This window comes from Tachyglossus aculeatus, chromosome 18 (assembly GCF_015852505.1).
Source record: "Tachyglossus aculeatus isolate mTacAcu1 chromosome 18, mTacAcu1.pri, whole genome shotgun sequence".
In the NCBI taxonomy this organism is placed as follows: Eukaryota; Metazoa; Chordata; class Mammalia; order Monotremata; family Tachyglossidae; genus Tachyglossus; species Tachyglossus aculeatus.
In genome coordinates, this window is record NC_052083.1 from 25,946,473 (window position 1) to 25,967,716 (window position 21,244).

Genomic DNA, 21,244 nt, shown 5'->3' on the forward strand with positions numbered 1-21,244 from the left:
ATGTGCAAAGCACTGTTCTAAGCACTGAGGAGGTTACAAGGTGATCATATTGTCCCACCCGGGGCTCACAGTTTTAATCCCCATTTTACAGATGAGGTAACTGAGGAACAGAGAAGTTAAGTGACTTGCCCAAAGTCACACAGCTGGCGGGGCTGGGATTTGAACCCATGACCTCTGACTCCAAATCCCAGGCTCTTTGCTAAACATGATCCCTGCCCATAAGGAGCTTATAATTTTCAGGGGGAGACAGATATGAAAATTAATTACATACAGGGGAAATGGGAGAGTATAGACATCTCTAATAGTGTTAATAATTTTGGTATTTGTTAAGCACTTACTATGTGCCAGACATTGTACTAAGCACTGGGGTGGATACAAGCAAATTGGGTTGGACACAGTCCCTGTCCCACATGGGGCTCACCGTCTCAATCCCCATTTTACAGATGAGGCAACTGAGGTATAGAGAAATGAAGTGACTTGCCCAAGGTCACATGGCAGACAAGTGGGGGAGCCGGGAGTAGAACCCCTGATCTTCTAACTCCCAGGCCCATGCTGTATCCACTCTGCCATGCTGCTTCTCCTTATGTCCATAAGTGCTGTGGGGCTGAGAGTGAGGTGATTATTGAAGTGCTTAAGAGGAACAGATCCAATTAGATAGGAGATGCAGAGGAGAAGGCGGTTAGAGGAATTGAGGGCTTTAGTAGGGGAAGATCTCTTGCAGGAGATGTGATTTGGGGTGGATTTTGAAGGTGGGGAAAGTGGTAGACTGTAGTATATGAAGAAGAAAGAAGCACTCATCAATCAATTAATGATATTTATTGAACCAGGCTCGAGGGTGGACATGGGCAAAGGTTTAGTGGTGAGTTAGATGTGATCGTGGTACAGAGAATAATAATAATAATAATAATAATAATAATAATAATGGCATTTGTTAAGCACTTACTATGTGCAAAACACTGTTCTAAGTGCTGGGGAGGATATAAGGTGATCAGGTTGTCCCAGGTGGGGCTCACAGTCTTAATCCCTGTTTTCCAGATGAGGTAACTGAGGCACAGAGAAGTTAAATGACTTGCCTAAAGTCCCACAGCTGACAAGCGGCAGAGCCAGGATTAGAACCCATGACCTTTGGCTCCCAAGCCCAGGCTGTTTCCACTGAGCCACGCTGAATAGATTGCCATGAGAGGAGTAAAGTGGGATTTGTAATAGGAGATCAGCAGTGTAAGTTAGGAGGGGGAGACCTGATTGAGCTCCTTAAAGCTGACGGTAAGGATTTCTGTTTGATGTGGAGGTGGATGGGCAACCTTTAGAGGTTTTTTTGAGAAGAAGGGAGATATGTACTGAATGTTTTTTCAGAAAAATGGTCTGCGCAGAAGACTGAAGAATTGACTGGAGTGGGGAAAGGCAGGAAGCAGGGAGGTCAACAAGGAAATTGATGCAGAAGCTAAAATGGCCCATAATAAATGCTTGAATCAACATAGTAGCAGTTTGAATGAAGAGGGAAGTGTGAATTCTAGAAATGTTGTGAAGGTAGAACTGACAGGATTTAATAATAACAGCAACAATAATAGCATTCGTTTAGCACTTACTGTGTGTCAAGTACTGTTCTAAGTGTTGGGGAATATACAAGTTAATCAGTTTGGACACAGTAATTGTCCCACATGGGGTTTACATTCTTAATCCCCATTTTACAGATGAGGTTGCTGAGGCACAGATAAGTTAAGTGACTTGCCCAAGGTCACACAGAAGACAAGTGGTGGAGCAGGGATTAGAACTCAGGTCCTTCTAACTCCCAGGCCCATGCTCTATCTACTAGGTGATTTGGTGATGAATTGAATGTGTGGGTTGAATAAGAGATGAGTCAAGGATGATGTCAAGGTTAGAGGAGACAGGAAGGATAATGGTGTTTTCTATAGCAATAGGCAAGTCATGAAAAGCACAGAGGTTAGGATGGAAGGTACGGCATTCTGTTGTGGACATGTTACTTCGGAGATGTCAGTGGGACATCCAATAAGAGATGTCCTGAGCCCAGGAGGAAATGCGAGACTGCAGAAGAGAGAAGTCAGAGCTGGAGATGTAGATTTGGGAATCATCTGCTTAGAAATAGTAGTTGAAGTCCTCATAGTGAATGAGTTTTCTGAGGGAGTGGGTGTAGATGAAGACTAGAAGGAGACCCATGAGTTTTCTGAGGGGTGTAAATGGAGAGTTAGAAGGGGATCCAGGCTGAGCCTTTATGAACCCCCAGAGTTAGAGAGTGTTAAAGCCCCCTCCTTTATTACTGTATTAGCCTCCTTGCTGACCTCCTTGCCTCCTGTCTCTCCCCACACCAGTCCATACTTCACTCTGCTGCCCAGATGATTCTTCTATAAAAGCGTTCAGGCCATGTTTCCCCGATCCTCAAGAACCTCCAGTGGTTGCCCAACCACCTCCGCGTCAAACAGAAACTCCTTACTGTGGGTTTTAAGGCATTCAGGCACCTTGTCTCCTCCCACCTCACTTCACTTCTCTCCTACTACAACCCAGCCAGCGCACTTTGCTCCTCTAACGCCAACCTGTTTACTGTTCCTTGATGTCTTCCATCTTGCCTCCGATTTCTCACCCACATCCTGCCTCTGACTTGGAATGCCATTCCTCTTCATATCTGACAGACAATTCCCCAGTTTCAAAGCCCCATCGAAATCACATCTTCTCCAAGAGGCCTTCCCTGACTAAGCCCTCATTTCCTCTATTCCCACTCCCTTCTGCCTCACCCTGACTTGCTCCCTTTATTCATCTTCCCTCCCAGTCCCACAGCACTTGTGTACATAACCTTAATTTATTTATTTATCTTAATGTCTGTCTCCCCCTCTAGGCTCTAAGCTCTTGTTGGGCAGGGAATGTGTCTGTTATATTGTTACACTGTCTTCTCCCAAGAGCTTAGTACAGTGCTCTGCACATAGTAAGTGCTCAGTAAATATGATTGCTTCATTGATTGAGAGTAGGGATCTGATTAAGCCACTTGGATAGGAATAATGAGAATAGTGGTATTTGTTAAATAGTCACTGTGTGCCAAGCACTGAACTGAATACAATACAATACCATCTGGAGTACTCCAGAATACAGTAAAATCAGATTAGACCCAATCTGTGGCTCACATGGGGCTAGAGGTATAAGAAAGGGAAAGAACACATATTTTATTCCTATTTTACGGATGAGGCAACCATAGCCTTTACTAACTTATCCTAGTCACATGGAAGACAAATGGAAGAGATAGGATTAGAACTCAAGTCTGTGTTCTTTCTGCTAAGCCATGCTGCTCCTCATGATTTCCTAATGTTCAGAAGATCACAATATTCCCTTGTGAATCATCAGAATATACACTGGTAGGCCACCCTGCCCAGCTCCTCCTCTTGATGCTGCTGAAATTTCCCATTCTCGGGGCCACTTAATTAGTCATATTCTGAGTTTGTCCTCCCAGGTTCTCATGCTCTTATTTTCCTCTTCTGAATTCCAGGTGAATGTTGTCCCTCTCTAATGAAGCATCAACTGTAGGAGAAACTTTGCAAATGTTATTTTTTTAGGAAGAGAGATGCCACTGACCTGCTCTGGGACTGAGATATGTCAGCCCACATTACTCCCTGTCAAACCCTCGGGCAGGTGGCTATTCAACTTCACCTATTAGGAACGATCTAGTCATGCAGGTTTCTTGTAAGACTTCAAGGGAGAAATTGGAGACACTCACTTTCCCTTTCTTCTTTTCTGTCTTTAGGAATTACCACTGTGCTTACCATGACCACAATTAACACTCACCTCCGAGAGACTTTGCCCAAAATCCCCTATGTTAAAGCCATTGACATGTACCTGATGGGCTGCTTTGTGTTTGTCTTTTTGGCTCTGCTCGAGTATGCCTTTGTCAACTACATTTTCTTTGGAAGAGGCCCTCAGAGGCAGAAGAAACTCGCAGAGAAGACAGCAAAGGCCAATAATGACCGCTCAAGAAGAGAAAGTAGCCGGGTAGGTGTTTCAATTCCATATTCAACATTTCACCCCATATTCTGTTTTGTTAACATAGCTGTCAATGCCACCTTGGTTCTTTACTGATGGTTTAGCTTATATTGTCATAATTGGCCATAGATTCTTATGGGGAGGTTTTCAATAAAAAAAAAATTCTGGACTTTCTATTAGGCAATTGAAAAAAAAAAAAAGGAAATTCAAGAGTTCCTAGTGGAAAACCACATACCTTTTCAGACTAGCAGTCCAGAAATGTGCTATGGGCAAAACACAAATGAATAAATACATAGAATAAAAGAGCTGAAATAGGTGTGTTGGGGGTGAGAAATTTGGGGTGAGATTCGTCTTGTGGAATGGGGAAGGAAAGAGAAGGAGGGAGGAGGGTGTGTACAATGGGTAAGAGATGGAAGAATGGAGAGGGAGAGTTTTTGTGGGGTTTTTTGAATGATATTTGTTAAGCACTTACTATGTGCTGGGCACAGTACTAAGCACTGGAGAGGATTTAATCAGGTTCAACACAATGCCTGTCTCACAGAGGATTTACGGTCTTAATCCCCACTTTAAGGATGAGGTAACTGAGGCACAGAGAAGGTGTGACTTGCCCAAGGTCACACAGCAGAAAAGTGTGGAATGGGGATTACAACCCAGGTCCTCTTAATCCCTCCCCTGTATTCTTTTGACTAGGCTATTTTGTTTTCCCCAAAGAGTTACAGATAGATGACTGTCTAGGGAGGAGTAAAGTGTGTGAACAAGGATGGAGTAGGAGAAGGGGATAGAAATGTAGGAAAAGGAGAATTGCTGGAGAGCCACAAATTCAATTCTGCTTGATATGGAAATAGATGGACAACCATTAGAGGTTTTTGATGGGTAGAAGAATGTACTCTTAATGACATTTTAGGAAGCAAAGTGTAGAATAGACTGAAGAGGGGAATAGGTGGAGGAAGGAGATGATGGTGATGATGATGATCATCATCATGATGATGAGATGATGATGAGATGATGATGATGATGAAGTAGTTCAAGTAGCCAAGAAGTGATTAAGGCTTGGATCAGGACATGACCTTAAGTATGGAGAAAAAGGCACTGATCGATAAATATTAGAGAGGAAATACCAATAGGATTTAGATGGTCTTTGAGAGGTGAAGGACTGAGGAAGCAGTTAGTGGTTTAGTGGAAAGAGTAGAAACTGGGAGTCAGGAGTCCTGAGTTTGAAACCCAGCTTCTCCTGTCGCCTGCTGGGCAACCTTGGGCCAAGTTCCCTAACTTCTCAGTGCCTCAGTTTCATCACCTGCATAATGAAGATTAAATATTGGTTCTCTCTTCCTCTTTGACTGACTTAACAATGCCACAATTATTATTACATAAATCAAAGCCGACGCCAAGATCTTGGGCTTCTGTGACACGTAGGATGGTGGTATCACAAACTGCAATTGAAAAGATGGATGCAAGAAAAGATTTAGGAGGGAAGATGAGCTCAGTTTTTGCTTAATTGAGTTTGAGGCTAGTGGGTCGTTCATGTGACATTTCCTGGAGGCAGAAGGAAATGTGAGAAGTTAAACCAAGCAATAATACTAATAAAATAATTGTGGCATTGGTTGATCCCCTATTGTGTCCCAAGCATTGTAATATGTGCTGGGGTAGCTACAAGGGACAACCTGATCACCTTGTATCTACCCCAGCACTTAAAACAGTACTTGGCACATTGTAAGCACTTAACAAATACCATCATTTTTTTTATTACAAGATGTCAGCTGTAATACAGTCACTGTCCCACATTGGGCTCACAGCCTAAGTAGGAGGAAGAACAGGTATTAATCCCCATTGTACAGATGAGGAAACTGAGACCTAGACTGTGAGCCCGTTGTTGGGTAGGGACTGTCACTATATGTTGCCGACTTGTACTTCCCAAGTGCTTAGTACAGTACTCTGCATACAGTAAACACTCAATAAATACAATTGAATGAATGAATGTGCAGAATACTCAGAAAATTTTCTCCTTTCAAGTTTAACCTGAGGCCCAAGGAAAGAGGTGCTATTAAAATTGTGGGGGGTTTTGTATTTGTTAAGCACTTATTATGTGCCAAGCATTATACTAAGCACTGGGATAGATACAGGATAGAATAGACACAGTCCATGTCCCACATGGGGCTCCCAGTCTTAATACTCATTTTACAGGTAAGGTAACTGAGGCAAAAAGAAATTAAGTGAATTGCCCGAGGTCACACAGCAGACATGTGATGGTGCCAGTATTAGAACTCAGGTCCTCTGACTCTCAGGCCCATGCTCTTTCCTCTAGACCATGCTGCTTCCCTAACCATGTTCATCATAGTCTCCAACTTCCTTTTATGTTTCTAGAAAGGGAAAAATACGCACAAAATGGATTTCCATCATTTTCACCTTATGATCAATTCCCAAAATTATCATTTTTTGAAGGTTTACTGCGTGCAGAGCATTGTACTAAGTGCTTAATGATGATACTTTGTTCCTGTTGAAATTTAATTTGCTAGTCACCCTCCCAGAAGCCTCACCTTCCTCTCTTCCCCACCTCCAACCCCTTGACAGGTTTCAGGTGTGTAACAGGTGATGGGAAATCAGGGCAACAGCACAACCAAACCCACCCCGTAGTCCTGGACTCCAGGGTTTAAGCTAACCTCTGTCCACCTGGACTCTCGTCCCTCATCCACAGCTCTCCCCTGGGCCCAGGGACAGTTAAGTTAGATCACAAGTGTCCATCTCCCTTGCAAGACTGTAAGTTAGTTGGACTGATCCTTACTAACTTTAGCGTATTCTCCCAATCGCTTAAGTATGGTCCTCGGCACATAGCCAGTCATTCATTCATTCAATTCAATTGTATTTATTGAGTGCTTATTGTGTGTAGAGCACTGTACTAAGCGCTTGGGAAGTACAAGTTGGCAACATATAGAGACGGTCCCTACCCAACAGCGGGCTCACAGTCTAGAAGGGGGAGACAGACAACAAAACAAAATATATTAACAAAATAAAATAAATAGAATAAATATGTGCAAGTAAAATAAATAGAGCAATAAACATGTACAAACATATATACATATATACAATCCTCAGTACATACTAGTGATTGATTTTGCAAGTTTTAGACACCCAAAAAGATTTAATCTAGGGTCTGTGGAGTTTCACAAATGCCCTAAAATTCATTAAGGGCCTCTGAAATCCACAAAAATAGCAAAAAAAGCCCCTTGACCTGAAGTTCCTCCTAATTCCCTTCTATTTTCACTGAGGTAAAGGCTCAGTCAATGAAAGCAACTTTAAATTTGAAATGACTGTTTCCCAGGTAGCCTGCTAATGTGTTCTGTTGAACCATCCCATTGTCACTGAAAAGAAGAAAATAGATTATAAGGATAGAAACAAGATGCCCACACTGAAATCAGTTAAAAACAAAGGAGTCCTAATTCAAACAAGCATCTATGTGTCCCAACAGGGAAAGATGGGGGAAGAGGAGTCAGGAAAAAGTGACTTTATCATGGCTTCCTTCCCTTATTACAATTATTATCCAGAGCTGACGAGTCATTTCCAATTCATGGCGACTCTCTGGATATATTCTCTCCATAATGTCCTGTCTTCTGCCATAATCTGTAACCTTTTTAACGGTTCTTCCATTATCGTTGTTATGGTCCCTATCCATCTAGCTGCTGGTCTGCCTCTTCCACATTTTCCCCAGACTTTTCCTAACATTCGTGTCTTCTCCAGAGAATAAGCCTCCTTATTATGTGTCCAAAATATGCTAATCTAAGTTGAGTCATTTGGCCTTCCAAAGACTACTTTGGCTTAATTTGCTCCAATTTCTTCAGGGAGTCCATGATATTCACCCAAGCCTTCTCCAACTCCACATTTCAAAAGAATCAGTGCTCTTTCTATCCTTTTTTCTCACTGTCCAGCTTGCAGATCCATGCATTGTCACTGGAAACACCGTAGAATTGACAGTTTGTATTTTTGTGGCAATTATTACATCAGCACATTTCAGGACATTTTCCAAATCTTCATAGCAAGTCTTCCTAACGTTAATCTTTGGCATATTTCTTGACTACTAGTTCCTTTATTATTGATTATTGATCCTAGGAGATAAAAGTTGTCAACCATTTGTCTTCTCGCCATCCATTACAAATGTGTTAAAACTTCCAGTTATCATGATCTTCATTTTCTTGACATTCAAATGTATGCCTGTTTTTTTGCTCTGTTCCTTAACTTTTAGGTTTGCTATTCATTTCAGGCTGGTTAACTGCTTTGCTCTTCTGCACTTTAGTAAGCTATCATCTGGACCTCTTTTCTCTGTAATATGAGTGTAATAATGATTATAATGTTGTGGTATTTGTTAAGCATTTAGTTTCTCCTCTGGAGTGTAAGATCCTTGGAGGCAGGGGTCATGTCTGCTTGCTCTATTTACTCTCCCGAGCATTTAGTAGCAGCATGGTGTAGTGGACAGAGCAGAGCCTGGAAGTCAGAAAGTAATGGGTTCTAATCCCTGCTCTACCACTTGTCGGCTGTGTGACCTTGGACAACTCACTTCACTTCTCTGTGCCTCAGTTACTCGATCTGAAAACTAGGGATTGAGGCTGTGAGCCCCACATGGGACAGGGACTGTGTCCAACCCAATTGGCTTGTATACACCCTAGTGCTTAGTATAGTGCCTGGCACATAGCGCTTAACAAATACCACAATTATTATCATTATTATTTAGTACAATACTCTGCATGCAGTAAGGCCTTAATAAATACCATTAATTGATTGATGTGCTAAATTCTGGAGTAGATGTAGGATAATTACTTTGGGCGCAGCCCGCATGGGTCTCATTTTGGCTCCTTGGAATTTTGCATTAGCAAGTTTTCCTGGTTATGATGCACTAGAAAAAAGATGACCCACCCAGAAGTGAAATTTGCATTGGTTCTCCACATTCCCCTTGCAACCTGTTGTCTTCGGAATCATTGGAGGCCCACCATTGTTAGCCTTTCCCTGAGTGGCCTGGGGGCTGTTTCATTCAACAGACCCCAGCATTCTGATCTGGGTCAGAGGGAGGAGGCGGAAGGAAGCAGGGGGAGGGGAGGAGCTGCTCAGTCCCTGGAAATCTTGGCAACCACACTGCGTTTTCCTTGAGAATGGTAAAGTCCAAACCAAGTTGTCCGAAGCCCAGTCCCCTACACCGTTGAGGATGGGCTCAGAGGAGAACTCAGTTGTTCAAGGATCCTTTTTACCTCCTTAATGAGCATGATTATGTCAACTTGAAGGGTCTCCACGTTTTTCCGCAGGAATACATTTTCCCTTCACATCGATTGGATCTGGGCTATATTTGGCAATATAGCATCTATTAGAATCTATTTTATAATATAAATAATATTTTTGAATGGTTTATTGATATTCATGCCCAACATTAGCCCTTCTGGAACTCTGATCACAAACTCCACTCATAATATGAAGTAAGATTCTTTGCAATGCTACTTTGAAAAAAATCAGCATTCTCATATTCAGTTGTTCCCCAAGTCATCCCTAATTAATCATGGTGTGCAGAAAAGAGGCTTGGACAAGATCGTTCCTATTGAGATTTCTTTTCAAGCATTATGTAGTTTCCCAAGGACTATCCCCCTAGGTTAAATATACTTGAGACAATTTGGTTCATTTTCTTTAGACTTTGGTCCCACATTACAATAGAGATATGGACTATTGAAAAAGATTATACTAGTTCTACATTTTAACTCCCAGAGAAATGTCCTAAATCACATACATCTATTTATGCTAATTTCCCCCTGCATTTTTAAGGAATAATGAATTAATCTTTGCCAGTTTCTCCCAGAACAGCCTGTGATGGCAACTCTTGCTAATTCCACACAGAGAGCCTTAGCTCTTTTAAAGTAGCTAGAGGAATCTTCAAAAGTAGAACAGATAGAAACTTACTCCCGAGGGTACCTTCCCTGAGGGAAGCTGGCCCTCCTGACTAACAGAGATTTACTTGATCTCTCCATCTGGACCACAGTCAATCACAGAGGTAGTTTGAGAAAGGGAAAGGGGGTGGAGGGGAGGGGTTAGTAATCGGGGAGAAGAATCCGCTCGGTCATTTTAAGTTAGTTGGGACTGAGATATCCTTGAGACAAGATGCAAGAGAATAGATCTTCCGGTTGAAGTTCAGGGAGGTGGGGAGCAGCTTTGCCACAGAGTAGGAAAAAAATGATCATGGGAATTGGCAGCTGGACACCCTCAGTGAAGTTTCCAGAGGCGATGAACTTGAAACCAGGGATTCCCCAAGAGAAGCTGTGAGAAATGGACCAGAGAAAGGCATCAACACTGTAAGACTCTGGACTGCAAACTCCTCTTTAAGCTCACTGTGGGCAGGAAACATGTCTACCAACTCTGTTGTACTGTACTCTCCCAAGCACTAAGTAAGGTTCTCCACGCATTGTAAGGGCTCGATAAATATCATTGACTGAAGGGCTGATTGATCAGTACTCCTGCAGAGATGAACAAAGGGAACTGGGAAGGGAAATGTGTTACAGGGAAGGGAAAGAATTTAGGAGGTGTGTGTACCTTTACGTCTAGCTCATTGATTCTTAAATATTTTTCATATCACATGAAGTGATAACCTCCTTATATGCATTTGGAAGGATGTCTTGAGTGGCTCCTGGGAAAGGGATAGGGTTTTCCAGGATGCTGAGGGAGTGTCTAGAGAGGGGAAGCTTCTTAACAAATTTAGGAGAGATTCCTTTGCCGCTGTGGTTTCTCTTCTCTTCCTTGTCCAGATAACATACCATAAAAAAAGTGTCTGAAGCTCCTCAGAACTATCCTCTTCTTTTTTTGGTAGTATTTTAAAGCACTTAATATGTGCTAGGCACTTTACTAAGCACAGCAGTAGGTATAAACTAATCATGTACTTGTCCTACCTGGGACTCACAGTTTTAATCCCCATTGTATAGATGAGATAACTGAGGCATGAAGAAGTTAAGCAACTTGTCCAAGGTCCCCAGGTCCTCCTAACTCCCAGGCCTACGCCCTATGCACTAGGCACACGGCTTCTCATTTCTCTCTCTCACAGCTGAGATATTTTCAGGAAAGAGTGTGTGTGTGTGTGTGTGTGTGTGTGTGTGTGTGTGTGTGTGTGTGTGTGTGTGTGTGTGTGTGTGTGTGTAAAAAGGGTGTATGGGTTAGCAGCTGTTTTTCTTTTTCTCCCTTCTCCTTCCTACAGGGAGACATTTTAAAGAGTCATGGCCAGTTGGGCAATAGGGACTCTGGAGGAAACATGCCTAACAACTCCGTTACATTGTACTCTACCAAGCGCTTAGTTCAGTGCTCTGCACTGCTTGATTCATTGGAAGCTATTATTTGAAGAGAAGACAGTGGTCTCCATTGGGTAAAGGGAATTGAACAGATTGGTGGACAAACCCGTTGTTGGGTAGGGATTGTCTCTATATGTTGCCGAATTGTACTTTCCAAGCGCTTAGTACAGTGCTGTGAACACAGTAAGCGTTCAATAAATATGATTGAATGAATGAATGAATGACCTGAGCAGTGGCCCAACCATGCTCAAGACTTAAGGGAGGGCTCAACAAATGGGCCCACAGAGCTAAATTTCAGTTTGAAAACAAACAAAAAAATGCTTAAGAACTTTCCCAAGAAAAAAAAATCTATCCAAAATATAGAGAGATTTCTAAACTGCCATTCAGCTTCCTGATGACATTTTCCAATGAAGTGTGGTTTCCCTTGCCAGGCCTCTGAATGAAGATCACACAGTTCAGCTCGGCTCCCGATTCTCTCATAAAGTTAGATCTGTGATCTGTTCAGATTTCCTAATGATGAACTTCCTTCCCGACCAGGTGGATTCTCGAGGAAACATTTTGTTGACATCCCTGGAAATTCACAACGAGATGATAAGCAGCGAAATGCCAGCGGGCACTGGGGAAGCCGGAAATTTGTCCGTGTCCTTCGACAACTCAGGAATCCAGCACAGGAAGCAGAGCCTGCCTCGGGAGGGTTTGGGGCGCAGGACGGGGGACAGAAACTTCCGGCACAAGAAGACCCGTTTACGGAGGAGGTCGTCCCAACTCCAAATCAAAATCCCTGATTTGACGGATGTGAACTCCATTGACCGATGGTCAAGGGTTGTGTTTCCATTCACCTTTTCCCTTTTCAACTTAATTTATTGGCTTTATTATGTTAACTGAGGGATGGAACATGGTGTTTCAGAGACTTCAGTTATCCCAGGGTGAACTATTGCTCTACCGGTCGAATTTTTATACCTATATGTATATATAGATATACATATATATTCACAAACACACACACACATATACATATATATATTTAGTCATAGACACGTGAACAGTCTCTAATCAAAACATGTTTATATGAGGACATATGTGTATATGGTTATATACATAGGTATATGGGCCCATCTGTAGGGAACAAAAAGCGCATGTATATATGTAGCTTTTGTGGCTAAATAATTTGACCCAGAACACATATTAAAGGTGTCTTTTGATTTTTTAATTTAAATAAATTGATATCAACAAAATATGTTGCCTTTGAGAAGGAGGGAGTGTTGTGTAATGTCACCTCAGAGTATGTTTTGACTGCTAATGGATGACATGTCTTTAGATCAGGATTCAAAACAATCTCACATTTTATTCCCACCAATGCATTCTGTGGGATTATTCATTTAAAACAAATCACTTAGCTTATGAACTTTGATTTTAATGAATGCTTTTATGAAGGCCCATTTTTGAATGGAGTACAGCCTTGTTTTCTTCTCGTATGTGCACATCTTTTTTAGCGGTCATTTCTTTGGATTAAATACATTCACAGGGAGAATGGACTTGCACTGTAGATTTGTTGAAATGTATATGTTCCTAAATCCTTCTTTTAAAAAGCCAACAGGATAGTATGGAGTTCTATTATATATAAGGCAGTTTTTTGTTCACTTAGACTGGTTCCAGTTAACCTGTGACATATAAAGCTAATACCGTTTGGCTGAGATAGTAAACCTGGACAACGTGTTCTGCCAATTTTAAGTGATATCTCAGTGAAAGCCTGGAAATCTCAGGTTATTTGTTATTCTAACCCCAGATCATCTTAATATGTTCCATTCACTCTCATTCTTGTTATCCAACAGTCTTTTACCCATTGCATTTTAATAGAAATAATATTTGCCTAACTTGCACATACATGCAGATTTTATCAAAATTGTCTTCTGCTTGTTAGCACTGCAGTGGGAACATGTCATCGTTTTTCCTTACTTGATGTGACAAACCCATATGAATGAAAACAAAGGCATTCAGCATGAAATGCTTCTACTACTGAAATTCAGAGACCAAGGAGCATCCTCATGGTCTTCATTTCCATATCTACCATATGCCGTGAGCACATTAAACATCCTTCTATTCCCACAAGAGAGCTGTAGCTCTCAGCACCTGATTGTGTGAAGTACCTGTGACTGTTCTCCTAAGAGAAATACCAAAGCCTGGACACTTTGGGCTTCTTTGTCATCTGTGTTCTTATTTGATTTTCAGCTTTGTAAAATCAATTAGTGAAGAATTGAGGTTCACTGATTTCAGAGACAAACAATTTCCTATTTAGAAAACTAGATCTTTCTAAAGAAAACAGAGGATATATTTTTGGTAAACAGAATTTCTAGCACAGCCATCCATAAACAGAAAATGATGATAAAACAGATGTTACCTTGGAGGAGGGAAGACAAGAATGTTCTGGGAAAATGGCAAATCTGGGCAGACCAGGATCAATCAATCGATAGTTATTATTGAGGGAGTGCTTACCTATGCAAACTGTGTGATATAGTTTAGTATAGTGCTTGGCTTAGATAGGCTGTTGAGTGCTGTGCTAGATACTTGGCAGAGATCAACAGAGATAGAAGACAAAATTTCTATCTGTAAGGATCTTATCATGTAACAAGAGGGCAGACACAAAATTATTTTACAGTGGTGTGGAAAATAATAGAATGGACCAATGGAAAAATGACTAAGTGCTTAAATTTAGGGTGTGTAAATCAATAGTTGTGCAAGCATTATGGGTGACTCAGAGTACAGACATGCCGAGGTGGCAGCTGGGAGATAATAAAATAAATCGATCCATCGTATTTAATGAGTGCTCACTGTGTGCAGAGCACTGTACTAAGTGCTTGGAAGAGTACAATAGAGCAGAGTTGGTACACACCCTCCCTGCCCATAGAGCTTAAATCAAGGAATCTCTCCTGGATGAGATTGGATTTCAGCTAGGGGAGAGTTCTGGTCTGGCAGTTTTGAAGGGGGAGAGAGTTCCAGGTAGTCGGTGAAAGTGTGTATTAGGGGCTGGAGGCAAGAGAGGTGAGAGCAAGGGACTGTGAGAAGGCTCACTTTGTGACAACACAGAACATGGGTGGGAGAATAATATGTGAAGAAGACAGAGGAATAAGGACAAACCTAGTGAAAAGCGGTGAAGTCAGTGGCCAGGTGCCCTTGCTTGATGTTGAGGGAAAAGATTATCCAACAGAAGGTTTTGGGAAAAGGAGAGGTGTGACCGAAGCAATGTTGGAGGATACTGAACTGGGCTTAAGAATGTAGTACATACTTAAAAGTGGAGAAGCTTGAGAAAGGGAAACCAGTGTGAAGGCAGATATAGAAGTCTAATCAACAGGTGATGAAAGTCTGAACCACGGTGTTGGCCACTGGGATGAAAAGAAATAGCTGGATCTGAAAAGCACGGTGGGAAATGATGTGAAGAGCCAGTAAGCAATCTCCTTGGCTGCCATTTGCTCTAGGGAATCCTTTCGGCCCAGACACCCTTGTTTGATCTAGCACTGTGGTGACAGCTAAAAGGTTCCCCAAGATTTCTCACTCTATTTGCCCCACAGTTGGGGATGGAGAGAGCCTTAAATGAGGATGACTGATAGCCACTCCCTTCAGGGCCAGCCTGACTTCCCCCTGGAGCTGGTTGATAATTTTTTCTGACTCCCATCCATGGATTGAGATCTACTATGTCTTGAAACTTTTATTTTCAAAATTCCTTGATTGTCGACTACGTCTTTCACATCTGTTGTATGGCCCTAGGTGCTTAGTACAGTGTCCTGCAAATAATAATAATAATTGTGGTATTTGCTAAGCATTTTCTACATGCCAGGCACTATGCTAAACCTTGTATGGGTATAATGCATTCATATCAGACACCGTCCCTACACATACTAGGCAAAGATGAATGCTTGACTGCTTGGAAGCAGTTTTGCCTCTCTTCTTCTAAAACCTCTTCACGTCATTCTTTCATTTCCATCTTCTTGGTTTGCAAATAACTGCAAATCCCTCATTATTCTTTGACCCTCTTCTGGACAGATAATCGTGAGTTTATAGTCCCAGAGTTAATTAGCAAACACTATGGGACGGCCAGAGAGGCTTGGGCTGTTACAGAAACACAAACCTTGGTTGACTTCCATCTCTTTCTACATCCCAGGATCCGTGGAGCCCTTGCCAGGACTTGCACAAGCGGAGAATGACAGAGGACAAAAACCGGGTTAACAAGCAGCTCCCTGACTTTATAGCGGGAGTGACTTGCTTGGCACATAGTAAGCACTTAACAAATACCATCATTAAAGGGAGCCTTGGCCTTCCTTTGAGGCTCACCACACATCTATCGACATGATTCTCTAAAGAAATGCATGATCATGTTATTTCTTGGGCACCAGAGTGAGTTCCACACATGGGCAGATTGAACCATATCATACAGAGGGCATCTGTGCTATATGTACAATGTGTATTTAAGAAGCACTTAGTACAGTGCTCTACACACAGTAAGTGCTCAATAAATACAATTGAATGAGTATATGAGATTGAAAAGAAGCTCTCCACTGAATTCCGCACAGAATTAAGATATCTGATGGGCTTTTGCTTCCCACTTGGAAACTTCCTTCTTTTTTTTTATTATTATTATTTAATAGTATCTGTTAAATGCTTAATGTTCTCCAAGGACTGTACTAAGCGCTGGGGCAGATACAAACCAATCAGGTTGTAAACCTGATTAGAGAAGCAGCATGGCTCAGTGGAAAGAGCATGAGCTTTGGAGTCAGAGGTCATGGGTTCAAATCCTGCTCCACCAATTGTCAGCTCTGTGACTTTGGGCAAGTCACTTAACTTCTCTGGGCCTCAGTTACCTCATCTGTAAAATTGGAATTAAGACTGTGAGCCCCCCGTGGAACAACCTGATCACCTTGTAACCTCCCCAGTGCTTAGAACAGTGCTTTGCACATAGTAAGTGCTTAATAAATGCCATTATTATTATTATTATTAAATAGTCCATGTCCCATATGGGGCTCACAGTCTCGATCCCCATTTTAAAGATAACTGAGGCACAGAGAAGCAAAGTAACTTGCCCAGGTTTACACGGCAGATAAGTGGCAGAGCTGGGATTAGAACCCAGGTCCTCTGATTCTTAATGCTGTAAAATAATAATAATAATTGTGGTATTTATTAAGTGCTCACTGTGTGCCAGGAGCTGTACTAAATGCAGGGGTGGATACAAGCAAATCAGGTTGGACACAGTCCCTGTCCCGCGCTGGGGCTCACAGTCTTAATCCGCATTTTACAAATGAGGTAACTGAGGTGTAGAGAAGTGAAGTGACCTGTCAAAGGTCACACAGTAGACAAGTGGCAGAGCCAGGATTAGGATCCAGGTCATCTGACTCTTAGTGCTGTGCTTTATCCATTAGGCCATGCTGTTTCTCTGATGAAACTTTGTGTGTGTTTTAAAGCATTGGGTTTGGGAGAAAGAAAAATGGGGCAGAACGAGACCGGTGTTTGGGCTCAGCCCCTGGCCGTGGTTTGAGTGGTAGGATGAAATGGCTGCTTGTTGAACCAGATCAGTAATCTAGCCTAGGCCTTGAGGATGGCTTGGAGTGCCCAAGATGAGATAGTAAAACAACAGGTCAGACACAGGTCCTATTCCACAATTTGAATAGGAGAGAGAACAGAATCTTTATTTTACAGGTTAAGAAACTGAGGCACAGAGATGTTAAGTGAGCTGCCTAGGTCACACAGTAAGCAAGTGACAGAGCCCGGATTAGAACCCAGGTACTCTGACTACCAGGCATTTGCTATTTCCACCAGGCAATGCTGCTTCTCAGGTACTGATCTGAAGTGTGATTGGATAGGAGAGTGAGTGGGATCATGGCTCAGCGGAAAGAGCAAGGGCTCAGGAGTCAGAGGTCACGGTTTCAAATCCCCGCTCTGCCACTTGTGAGCTGTGTGACCTTGGACAAGCCACTTAACTTCCCTGTGCCTCAGTTACCTCATCTGTAAAATGGGGATTAAGACTGTGAGCCCCATGTGGGACAACCTGATCACCTTGTATCCCCCCCCCCCCCTCAGTGTTTAGAACAGTACTTCGCACATACTGCTTAACAAATGCCATTATTATTATCATTGTTATTATTATTATTATTATCATGGGATTACTGGGCCAGTGTGCCTCAAATATGGCCAAGGCAGAAGCATTGCCGTCCCAGGGCCTTGTCAGCACTGGGTTGAAGACATGGTTTGGGAGGGAGTGAGAGACTGTATGTGTCTGCTGTGCCAATGGGCTCTGATTCAGAACTTTGGTTGATTTTCAGGGTCAGAAAAAAGTTAAAATCCAACTGTTGGGGAATCATGAGAATGTTAGACAAGTTTGAATGAGAAAAGAGAGTTTGTTGGTTAGAAACCATATAGTTTCCATATCTTTCTCAGGGAATACAACTTAGATTTTTCTGCCAATTTAGAACTTGTGTTTTTTCTTTTTTTTTTTTGAGTCCAATATCATCAGTTCAGATCTAGTGTAGGTGATAAGAGTTTTTATTCATGCCAATGGGTTTAAAACTCACCTGGACTGTGGCGGTGTCTTAGGTTCCCAGCAGTAGCCCCCACTTCTCTGGCAGGACTACCCAGGTTTCTGATTCCTGTCCTCAAAGCCCAAGGAACCTCACCATCTGTGTTGCCAGGGATTTTAACTACTGGACTCTGAACCACGCTACCTGTGACTAGAAGAGACTTCAATTCGGCTCCTTTAGCCACAGTGCTCTCTTGCTTTTATTGTATTTATTGTGGTTCTTGCTATTTTATGTTTTGTTCTGTTTCACTGTTTCATCTTTCCTTATTGGTCCACTGCCAAACCCCCTCCATGCCCCTAATTCTTTGAGGACCAGGAACTGTGTCTACTTTCCTTTCATGTCATTTTTCGTAGTGATTAGTACAGTGATTTATGCCCAGTAGGTGCCTAGTGAATATTCCTGAATGAACTGCTTTCTGGTTGTTGGCATCCCAGCTAGGAACAAAGAATGACCCACTGCCACCTGGGATATGTCGTTCTAACACTTGTGGTTAAACAGTTTGCAGCATCCCCACCACGGTGATGAGAAGCAAGTTGGAAATTTCCCACCTGAGAGCATAACCGGACCCTACATGGTTTTGTAGATTTGGGGTTTACGTGGAATTCATCCGCTGTATAATACTGTTGTCCACTGAGCACAATGTACTCATCTGTAACTCTGGTATTGTACAGGTCTAGGGTGGAGTTCATTGCCCCCCACCGCCCCCGCTCCCAGACTCAGCGTTATCCTGGATCAAGAGATTTCTACGGTTCCTCCACCTGCCAATGACCTCTTGACCCTACCAGGAGGGTCCCAAGGGTCCCAAGAAAAGCCAGGGGTCTGAACAAGCAGTTCATTCTTTGGGCATTGCTGGAGACTCACAGTACCATCTGTGAGGCTGACAACTCCAAGGCTTAGTCCCTTGGACAAGATGCGGTCATTTAGTGAGGACGCCCATGTTGATTTCATCCCACTGGAAAGGCCAATCAACTTCCCATTTGGCTTAAGTCTACTGCTGTAAATTGTGCTATTATTTGGCAATGAAAAGCCAATCAGCAGCTGAGTCATGTATGGTAAATGAAACATTGAATGAATGCAAATTTATTAAATGCTGATTTGTTAAAAAATAATGGATAGGTGCAGGTTGGTTTTTCCTCTTTGTGGGGGGAGGGCAGTTTTGATTCCAACCCTCAGCTTTATAGGTAGCTATGATGATAAATGAATTGCAACAACAGATATCCAAAATGAACTGGACCATCGCCCTGACTTGGCCTCGCTATACACGGAAAGAAGAGAGAATTGAGTTCAATTTTCCATCACCAAACACACCATTGTCACTATTATACAGAAAGGCAGCGTGGCCTAGAGGAAAGAGCATGGGCCTGGGAATCAGAGGATCTGGGTTTCTATCCTGGCTCTGCCAAGTCCTTGCTGTGTGACCTTGGACAAATCACTTAATTCAATTCAATCCACATCTCCCCACTCCTCAAGTTTGCCTCAAGTTTCCTTAACTGCAAAATGGGGATTCAATACCTGTTCTCCCTCCTACTTAGACTGTGAGCCCCATGTGGGACAGGGACTATGTCTGACCTGATTAACTTGTCTCTGCCCCAGCATTTAGAACAGTGCTTGACATATAGTAAGTCCTTAACAAATATAATAGTGATGATGATGATAATAATAATGCTATTATCATCATCATTAGCATTGACTGAGTCCTCATTGTGTTCAATAAGCGCCCAATAAATGCGATTGAATGAATTAATCATGAGAACCACTCCACTCCAGGCAGGCTTCACCATTGCCATTTTGGAGGAGACTCCCTTCTTAAATCTTTGTTTCAAGTCTAAACTCTTTATTTGAGTTAACCTAAACAGTTCTTGCTGCAATTTCAGCTCATTTTTTCTTCTCCTGACCTCAGCAGAGATCACTACTGTCTTCCTTTTAATAACTCGAGACGTTTTGAAATCATGTCTATTCCTCTCTTCTTCAAAGTGATACAAATTTGAATCTTTAAGACTAGGATAGACTTCCAGAATATAGACTTTGAGAAGTGTTCAATGTCACATGGGTTTTACTTGGTATACATTATGACGTGATGATGTTGTACACCCAGTCACATACTTTGGCAGAAGTGTACACACTTTACCTAACCTAAGAGGCCCCAAATAAACAGAGGGACCCCGAATCCTTTTCCCAGTACCTGATCATGAGTCACTGCTCTCCTACCTATCCTTATTCCTTTCCCACTAAAAACCAGCCCACATGCTGAACTCTTCTAGTAGCAATCTACTCATCGTCTTCTGTTCTAATCTCTCTTGCTGTCAACCACCTCACTCACACCCTGACTCCCACACTGATCTAAGCACTTATCCTATACCCTCTAGACTACTGCATCAGTCTTCTTTCTGACCTCCCTGCCTTTTGGTTCTCCCCACTCCTGTCCATATTTCAGTCTTTCCTGGATCATTTTTCTAAAAAGCCATTCAATCCACATCTCCCCACTCCTCAAGAACCTCCAGTGGTTGCCCAGACTTATCTGCCTCAACAGAAATTCCAATCAGCTGTCAGGCACTCAATCAGATCTCTCTCCTCCTACCTTACCTCTTTGATCTCTCACTAGAATCCAGTCCACCCACTCTGCCCTTCTAACACCAACCTACTTATTGTACCTCGATATCTTATGTCCCACCATTGACCACTTGCTCATATCCTCCCTTGGGCCTGGGACTCCCTCCCCCTTTCATATCTGACAGACCACCACTCTTCCTATCTTCAAAACCTTATTAAAATCACATCTCCTCCAAGAGACCTTCCCTGACTAACTCTTCATTCCTCTATCTGCCCTCGCCTTTGTATCTACTATGAACTTGGCTGTGTACTTGTTGAGCACATTAATAGTCACACATCATTTATGCACACATCCCAATACTCTACTGTTTTCCTTATCAGTAATTTATTTTAATCTCTGTCTCCCCCATAGACTGTAAGGTCTTTGTAGGCATGCACTGTGTCTACCAACTCTACTGTATTGTATTTTCCCAAGTGCTCAGTACAGTTATCTACATACAGTAGGTACTCAACAAATACCACTGATAGATTGACTGAACAGACTGTGCCCATGGAGGAATTGCGAGGAAGCATGCAGAAGGAGAAGCAAGAAGCAGCACGCAGAAGGAGAGAAGGAAAAAGTAGAACAGCATTTAAGTAGAAGCAGCAAGCGAAGAAGGGAACACCCAAAGCAAGCATCGAGGAAAGCATGCAGAAGGCCAACATTCAAGAAAGAAGCACTCGGGGAGAAGAGAAGCAAAGCAAGAGAAGGAGCACTTGGAAACAGAGAAGAAGCAGCATTTGGGGCATGCAGAATTAGCGGTTCGTATCACCAGGAACTTCTCCCAACCTTCCACCGTGGTATTGGCA

At 42.5% G+C, this 21,244-nt stretch overlaps 1 protein-coding gene across 2 annotated transcripts in view; it reads left to right on the top strand.

The window, feature by feature from the left end:
* GABRB3 (gamma-aminobutyric acid type A receptor subunit beta3) overlaps window positions 1-14,081 on the top strand; it is a 153,953-nt gene extending 139,872 nt beyond the window's left edge. Inside the window, exons 8-9 of one of the 2 annotated variants that reach the window (XM_038760259.1) lie at window positions 3,746-3,990; window positions 11,820-12,167. In XM_038760259.1, coding sequence (XP_038616187.1) covers window positions 3,746-3,990; window positions 11,820-12,167 — 593 coding nt within the window. Of the gene's footprint in view, window positions 1-3,745; window positions 3,991-11,819 lie in introns of both variants that reach the window. The other variant, XM_038760261.1, reaches the window with a different exon arrangement.
* The last annotated feature ends 7,163 nt before the right edge of the window (window positions 14,082-21,244 follow it).